General features: G+C 41.5%; 1 protein-coding gene across 3 annotated transcripts; it reads left to right on the forward strand.

Annotated features, from left to right (window-relative positions):
- The first annotated feature begins 1,636 nt into the window (after window positions 1-1,636).
- Window positions 1,637-5,398, forward strand: ngb (neuroglobin). 3 transcript variants are annotated; one of them, XM_063909263.1, is made up of 5 exons: window positions 1,637-2,152; window positions 2,278-2,511; window positions 2,945-3,053; window positions 3,154-3,273; window positions 3,389-5,398. In XM_063909263.1, exons 2-5 carry the CDS (start codon window positions 2,414-2,416, stop codon window positions 3,539-3,541), a joined length of 480 nt encoding a protein of 159 aa, XP_063765333.1. In that variant the 5' UTR covers window positions 1,637-2,152; window positions 2,278-2,413; the 3' UTR covers window positions 3,542-5,398. The 3 variants fall into 3 exon arrangements, with proteins under 3 accessions (XP_063765333.1, XP_063765334.1, XP_063765335.1); XM_063909264.1 differs by having other exon boundaries at window positions 2,356-2,511; XM_063909265.1 differs by having other exon boundaries at window positions 2,380-2,511.
- The last annotated feature ends 3,537 nt before the right edge of the window (window positions 5,399-8,935 follow it).

The raw sequence follows: 8,935 nt of genomic DNA on the forward strand, positions 1-8,935 counted from the left end.
ACACGGGTCTTTCTCAGATGGTTAGGGTAAAGTTCCCAGTTTCTTCTACAGCCACAGTGCCAGCTAAACAAACAGCGCTGACTGTGCATCTGCATTCACACAGACCAGTTCAGTGCTCCGCTCCCAGCCCATAGACCCACATCAAATACATTTGCCCACTGCCCTCCACTGCAGCTTGTGCTTAGACAGCAGACTTCCAGGAATTTTAGGAATAAATTTACAGACAAACCACATGGGAATGTCTGAAAATGTATATAATCATAATTAAAATGTAGTCATGGAGACTAGTACATACCATATGGTTACTTTCTGTAGGCCACTGCGTCATGCATAAAGGCAATGCCTAATTTGTTCCAAGGCAACACTATCAAAGAGTTAGATTGAAAGTTAATTAAATATATTATATACAATTACTTTTTTTCTGTCCTGCCAGACTCTACAATTTAAACCACAAGATGAATTGTGTTTAATAAAAGATAATTAAATCAGGAAACCAAAATGTTGCCACATAGTCATTCTGGATGTAATAAATAATCCCTTCGCTCAGATCTCAAACATCACATGACGAAGCTTCAAGGCCTCCATCCTGTCAGGTTGTCATGGGAACAATTTACCCCCCCCCCCCCCACACACACAGACACACACACACACATACACACACTCTGCCTGGTAGTCCCTCAGGAGAGCGCTGCGCACCTCTCATTCCCCCGGAGCTCAGCTAAAAACAAAACCAATCCCTCACAACCTGTTAGATAATATCCGAGAGAGGCGCCTGTGACATCTATTTAAACAAACTGCGGTTCCTCCAGTGTGTGTGGAAGCTCAGGGAGGCAACAAACACATCTCATTTAGATTAAAGAGAGGCTACACGCTTGGCCACCAAATGGTACGATCGCGCTGTTTGAGGAGTGGCTCTACTACAATATAATTTCTCCTAGGTGGTGTGTTCAGTTCTTTTATTATTCCAGCCGCTGTAAGATATAAAAATTCCCACACATTTTATTCTATAAATGCATGAGTTGCACATTAAGAAAAGACACACCCTAGATCAGATGATAAAGGCCTCAAGTAGACTTCCCTGTCACAACGCCAGGCACTCTCTTATCCTCACATTACTTTTCTGCTTTATTACCTCTCCCATGTGCTGCTGATATTCAGATCCTGACACTCCCCCCTGTCCTGCAGTGACCCTGTTTTCATGCTGTTTCTATTATCCTGCACACCTGTTTCCTCCTCTTTATCAGCCTGTAGTTTGAATACCAGATAGGGCTGCAAAATATGAGGAGAATAGGCAATGACATGTTGAATATCGCATAAACGATGATACCCGCAATAAAGAAATGAATCAGTGTGTAAAGGGTATTCAGTGCTTCTGTTCTGATCCTCTCAGTTATACAAATTGATTGTTGAAATAAAAATTCATTCATTTACTGTATTACTGTACAGCATTTACATTCTTGTATTTTCTATAATTTCCCACCAGATTAATTTTTTGCTTCCTTGACCTGCTTTTTTCTCTGACTCCTGGAGTTTTAGACATATTGTGAATTCAAACATTATGTTTCCCCAGCTTGTTCTCAAAGTTGTGCTTTTGGGTTCAAACCTCCTTATACTGAGCTTTTACATTCACCTGCCTTAAAACACACTGCATGAAATACTTCTGTTGTTGTTTTTCCTGTTGTTTATCTTCTTGTTTATTTGCATTCTCTTTATTTTAAAGGAACAGTGCAAAGACTAAGTATTTGGTATATTGCAGAGTTGTCCTCATGTATAGTCTCTGTACACTTCAGTCCTCAGTTCACCTGCAGGAGGAGCTGTGGCTCACTGCAGCCTCTCAGAGGCAGAAGAGAGAGATCCCTCTTTTTCTCCTTCAGTGGCATGAATAATATCCCCAGTGCTGGAGAGAGAGCATATCAAGAGGCAAACGGGAAGGGGAGAGAGATAGCAGCCAGTGTGACAGATAAGAGCGTGGCAGAACTTGCCTCCCTGACTGCACCGTGGGGCTGGGGAAAAAGAGAGCAAGTGCACCAGAGTGTCAGGCAAGGCTGCTGTCTGCACACACAAACACACTCACATACTCACACTCAACCAGAGAGACCCCTCAGCCCGGGTACACCAGTAGAAGTTCAGAGGGAAGACTGACTTCAAGAAGGTACAGTATGTTTGTGCATCTCGAGCAGAGGCATCCTGTCTCCTATAGTTGCGTCCCCCTGTTTATATGTGGAACCAACATACCAGCTTTGTTAAACTCACTTGATGCTACACTTTGTTTTCCAGGTGGGTTGGCAGAGGTTTCGTCTCTGGATTACCTCAAATGTTATGGCTTTCCTCAAACTGAGTCTTCTTGTCCTGTAGAAGAGTTGTGTGTTTCCTCTCTAGAAGAACTTGCCTCCTGTTTTGAGCCTGAGGGAGGATGGAGAAGCTGTCAGAGAAAGACAAGGAGCTGATACGAGGCAGCTGGGAGAGCCTGGGCAAGAACAAAGTTCCTCATGGTGTCGTCATGTTTTCCAGGTAATCTTTTACACACGTCATCATGATTCATTGGAGTTAAGCAGTAAAGTGACTAATAAATGAAGTCATTATTTCTCTGTGCTGTCATCCTTAATTCATTAGCATTCATTCGAATAACACAAATATCTTGCTGTTTTTTGTCTTGTTACTTTATAGCTGTGGTGTTAAAAATATATGAATATGTAACACAGTTGTGGAGAGAGGTTGAAGCTCCACACTTTCACCATGTGCGGACCGGAAGCTTGACTTGTTGCTTGGCGACAGACTGCAATAATCCACAATTTACTTTGAGACAGCTGCCGCTAAAACAGAGACTAGCCGGAGAGAACTGTGGCTGTATGATTTATAGATGGATTGTGTGTTTGTGTGGACGTTTTGCATCCCATGCCGTGTGCATACACCTGCAGAATAGTGTGGTATTTGTCTGTGGCAGACTATTTGAGCTGGACCCTGAGCTCCTCACTCTTTTCCACTACACTACAAACTGTGGCTCCACACAAGATTGCCTCTCCAGCCCGGAGTTTCTGGAACATGTTACCAAGGTGAGCTCGGTTCACCGCAGTCACCACTACCACTATACAGTTTCTACTTGTGCCTGGTTTAAAGCTCTTTCGCTGTGTGTATTTGCATGTATCTGTGCAGGTGATGCTTGTGATCGATGCAGCAGTCAGCCATCTGGATGACCTTCCCTCCTTGGAGGACTTTCTGCTCAACCTTGGGAGAAAGCACCAGGCAGTGGGAGTCAACACAGAGTCATTTGCTGTAGGACCAACATTTCATATTGCAACTTTGAATAAAAATTAGCAATTTCACATGTCACTGAGCTGGGAAAAAAATAGTTCTTTTCCACTAATTTGTTTGTTTTTGTCTTTTTCAGGAGGTGGGTGAGTCCCTTCTCTACATGCTGCAGTGCAGTCTGGGCCAGGCCTACACGGCACCGCTGCGTCAAGCCTGGCTCAACTTGTACAGCATTGTGGTAGCCGCCATGAGCCAAGGGTGGGCCAAGAACGGGGAGGACAAGGCCGACTGAAGCGCACAGCGGGGGGGCTGCTGAGCAGTTGCCGTCAAATCACTCAACATGGTTGCCATGGAAAAAGGTTGTGTAACTTGCAACATTGTGGCTTTGGCTGCTGTACATTTGCTCTGAGTGAGGTTGCATACTGTAGCGAATGTATGGTGTGGTTACAATTGGATCGACCAAACGCAGGGTTTCTTTCTTTGCTGTGGATGTTTAGCTACCAGACAATGCTGCTGTACAGCTGTGAGGTGTTTGGTTCTTCTAAGTCTGGACCTGTAATCAGAGCGCCTCAAACTGAGAAACAGCAACAAGGATAACTGTTGAGTCTCTTTGTATATAATGGCTTTGATATGTCTACTCGAATAACAGTGGCTGTAGTGGTCTTTGTGGTGTATCTTAAAAGAGTTGCACAATTGTAAAACACTAGACATTATTTTTAGGCATCACACACTACTCAAACTGTGATGGTTACAGCACGGCAGCTCTATCTAACTGGAACACAGTGAAACTTTACAAAACATGCTCAACGTTTTGGGACAAAGCAATGTGATTTTTAATAAGAACATCCTATCACCTTAATCATAATCACTACTGTGTTTTCTATCGATATTATACACCTTTACACCTACTTTTGTGTGTGACTCTGTTATCTAATATTTATTGATTAGAAATGATATTCAATAGATACTGACAAGAACTGTTATACTCTCTGATAGCTCTCTTCTGAGATCTACGACTGTTAAGGCATCAACACGGTGTGTGAGGCTCTCCTCGGTAGAGGTTGTGATCATTTCAATAGGCTTCAGCTGACTGTTAATCTCTAAATTATAGACTGTTATGTTTACTCTTTACTTTGGAGTACAATAATTATAACATCTTTGTTCCTTGGCTTTTTCCAGTCATTGTTAGTGTAAAGTAGTTTTCTTGTACTGTAGTTGCTTATTTCAGTAATGCTTATTAACTGTGTTGTGGCTACATAGTATCACCTCCACTTTAGAGGTGAAGAGATGAAGAGTGCTCCTACATGGAAGTAAATATTTATTTTGGATGATGAAACAAAGACTTTATTGAAGATTATTATTTTTCCTTATTAACACATTACAAATAATGTCAAGATACTAAATGTCGACAGAGTGTAATATGTGTGTGTTATTATTATCACTGCCATAACACTGTATGTATCATCCTCAGCTGTTATTGACATTCATGGTCATAATGCCAAGTAACTTAGCAACAGTGCGCCAAGTATTAGATAATAACACCATACAACTGTAAATCCAAGCTGCTGATATGTGGTTATTATCGCTTTAGTCTGAGTTTACATCTATAAAGTTTATTTTTATATTCTGAAATCTATGTGTTGTTAAAGAGAATTGATTTTTGTTCAAATGATATATACAGTATACCCTCAAAATGTAATACATAGTGTGGATTTCTAGTTAATGAACCCAAAATGTTCTGCTTTAATTGGGTTTCATTCAGTCAAAGTAATATATATAGATGTTATCACCTTGAAAATGTGCAATCAAAGCAGAGTTAACTATTGAAATATTTAATCCCTGCGTAGTCTGATCAGTCTGTAATTTCTAGCCCACGTGTGTCGTGTTATTTAACTGACTGTGTATGTGATGTATTTATAATCTCATCAGTACCCAGGCCTATGCAGGTTGTTCTCCATGTTTCTGTTTTACCTGACATTAGGTCTTTTTTAGCAGGCATAACTGATAACTGGCATGTTAACACCCAGCTCTGTACATAATGGTTGTATCACTGTCTACCTCATCATTATCAGCTGCTATTGAACAGCGATGACTTCACCTAGTTATCCTTCAACCAAAAACGCACAGTATTATTTGAGTTAATGCAAGCACGCACTCTTTGTAAAATGGGTTCTATCCTACATTACAAAAACATGTTGTGTGCTTATTTGGGACTAAATAAAGTCATCTCTATGGATATTTTACTGCTAAACAAGCTCAGTGTGTTTTTCTCTTGCACTCAGGTTGTTTGTCACAGACTGATGATGCTCAGAACACAATGGTCAGCGTTTGAAATCAATCACACCAAGCCTGATTTGCTTCCCACTGAGAGCCCATCCCCTAGTGTTACATAAGATCCAAGCACCAAACGGCTCATCGCCCTTGGCTACTGAGACGAGGGCAACTTCAGGCACATCAGCCCACTTACTCATACAACTGCACAATGTCACAGCAAGATTGTTTACCGATTTTCACTAAATTGTTAAGAATGAAACAAATTGACATTTCAGTTTTTGCAATGTGGTCTGTTAATATCTCTTCCAAAACGAATGAAATCCTTATAGACGTTTGTGTGTGTTCCTGCTAGATCCGTGTGTGTCCCATAGGTGAAGCGATACCGCAGTAATGAGAGAAGTGCAGAAGGGAGGGTTGTTGTAATGAGTTATCCGAATGCACAGGGCTCATTTATCCCATATATACAATTTGCGTGTATCATTGTTAAAGTCACATCCATGAGCTGGCTGTCTGTTCTGCTGTTGGAGCAGTGGCTGACATGGCCTTAATCTGTCTTTGCTCTCCCAGCATCCTCACTCTCCCACTGAGAGTCTGTATGTATTGGCTCCATGCTGCATGTCTCCCTTCAGCCTGAGCCACAGCTGTCTAGTCACTCGGCTTCATAGAGACTGACCCCAACCTCTTAGGTCACCAAGAAATGGTTATATTACAATGGAATTCAGCCGATTAATTAAACTACAACAAGTGTTTGGTAATTCCTAATTCAGCCACTATATTTCTACAGTCTTACCTTGTAGTGCACGAGGATTTGCTCTTAAGCCTGTCGTGGTCTTGTGAGGAGTCTGTGAGAAAAGACCAACACACATTATTTTTAGAAAGTCTGCAATGTGTTTTGGAATGAAGGGGTATTGAACGTTGTCATGGCAACTGTTAAGTGATGGTCCAGAGTTGTGTGTGTGTGTGTGTGTGTGTGTGTGTGTGTGTGTGTGTGTGTGTGTGTGTGTGTGTGTGTGTGTGTGTGTGTGTGTGTGTGTCTGCACATTTGTTTTGGAGGAAGGAGAAAGGAAGCGGAGCATTACTCAGTCCCTCACTCATCCTAGATCACACTGTGGACAGTGACTATGCGTAAGGGCTGAGGCTTATGAGGTTTTGATCTGATCACTACTGGGGTCTGCAACAAAGCCAGCCAAGCAACAACCACAACAGTGAGAATAAGCAGTCTGCCACTTCCAACTTGAAGAGCAACCAGGCATGGGTTATATATATATATTTCTAATTGTCAATATCAGGAAAAGACAGAAACAATGCACTAGCCTATGTCTCAATACTCTGCCGTTGCTCAAACCCATTGGTTCATACCAAAGATGTATGCATAGCTTCAATAAAAAAAGAGATCTGTTATTTAACAGTTCACCTGGGCATTGTAGTTTTTAACAAATGTTACTCAAACCAGGGTTAATAGTTTAAATCTTTAAGACTATTTTCAGCAGTGGATTAATACACATTTGGTGTCTTTCAACTTTAAAGGAGGAGCTTCAGCCACGTTTTCCAGTCATCCATCTCATGTGAGACTAAAGCAACATATATAATTTAATCTATGCAGTCGTCAATACATGCTGCATACTGGCAATGCTTTTAAATATGCTATACACGCTAAAATGCAGTTCTTTACGTTTATTTTCTTCCTTTCTATGCATGTTACTACACTGATTGATCAATGAAATCAATACTGTGCCTGAATGCATTTTGTGTAGACACAGATAGAGGATGGAAACTGCTTCTCCATGCAGGCTTATAACACATTGTTTGAAAAGGCTTGCATGTGGGGTTGACTTGAAATAAACCATGCCTAAGGTCATGATAATGAAGCAACATGTAAACCAATGCAACAGTGAGTCAGTGATGTGTTTTATCATTTTTCAGGCAAAAACTAAGCTCCATAGCACGGAGGAAAAACCAATATGGCCTTTAGCTACCCACACCAAACATTTTTAGGCATATTCTTTTCATGCTGAGATTTGTGAAAGCATCTAATGTCTTATCCTATAATAGAGGTACAGAGGATCAGTTCCATTAAGGATGAACTCTAATATCTGATTTACTGGGAAAGCTGCAAAGATATTGACCAGGGCTATGTCGCAGGTGAGCTATGCATTAGCCACGGCCATGTGCTGCATCACCCGGTGTTTTGCATAAAAAAACTTGATTTGATTTTCAAAATTTGGAAGTTTACAAACAAAAACTCACTACAAGGTTCAGATTGAAAGGTTAAAAAAGACTGTAGTCAGTAGCGGTTTTGGACATGGGCGAAGCGGGCAGACGCCCGGGGTGGCATATGGTGGGGGGCGGCATTTGGTGGGGGGCGGCATTTGGTGGGGGGCGGCACAAGTGAGCACTTAAAAAAAAAAAAAAATCATCTGGGCCGCGAAGCGGTTTTCTATCTGTCATATCACTGTGTGGGGAATTGGCAAATTGGCGCGGAGGGGATCTCGCCCTGGGTGTAATTTCATGTAGAACCGCCACTTACTGTAGTGAACCACTGTTTTAAAGGTCAAGGGTAAACTTTACTTTTAAGACATAACATGAACAACAAGTATTACCGGGCTCAACATAAATGAAAATGTTAAAGTTAAAACTGAGCCAAAGTCCACCTGCTGACAAAAATTGTGGGATGGGATCAAAGATCTTGCATTGATATTGTTGTTATATTGATTATCAACTGCTTTTTCTCCTATACATTTGTTGAAAGACTATGGTGGGCGATCCTATAGGGGAGATAAAAAGTTCAAAATTGTGACGAAGCCTACTTTGAGTGAAAATATTATGTTAATACTAAACAACAGCAACTTATGAAGCTACATTTGCATGCTGAAACAAACCCATATGGGAATAACAATATGTTTGCTTCAGGAGGCACAGATTTTTCATTCTAAGCATCTGGGCAGGAGAGGGGCGAGCGACGGGCCCTGCACCCAGAGGAATTCACCTTTCACTGAGAAGCATGCTCTAAGCAGTTGCCACGGGTGACAGGGGAAATGTCAGGGACTTTTCTTTCTTCTTTTGTAACTCTTAGCAACGAAGAAGCACTGTATATAATGGCAGGCATGTTATGGTGTTTTCTTGCAAACCCTTTTACTGCAGAAAAAATGACATCCATCCAGTGAGCGAGGGATGTTTTTCTGAAGAAAACCTACTAGTACACCACTTTACTGGAACAGCATCCACTGTTGGCACTTGGGGCTTCCATTTTCCAATGTGGTTTGGATAAAAGCAGAGGCTCAAACAATTAATTGCCACATCCAGACTCAGATGTGGTTTCAAGGAGCAATGAGGCCTGCAGAATGTGCAGAGGCCTGTCCCCAGGCTAGTTTGTATGCAGACACACTGCTTCAAACACTAAGCTAACATGCAC

The sequence above is a fragment of the Eleginops maclovinus genome, chromosome 19 (genome assembly GCF_036324505.1).
Source record: "Eleginops maclovinus isolate JMC-PN-2008 ecotype Puerto Natales chromosome 19, JC_Emac_rtc_rv5, whole genome shotgun sequence".
NCBI lineage: Eukaryota > Metazoa > Chordata > Actinopteri > Perciformes > Eleginopidae > Eleginops > Eleginops maclovinus.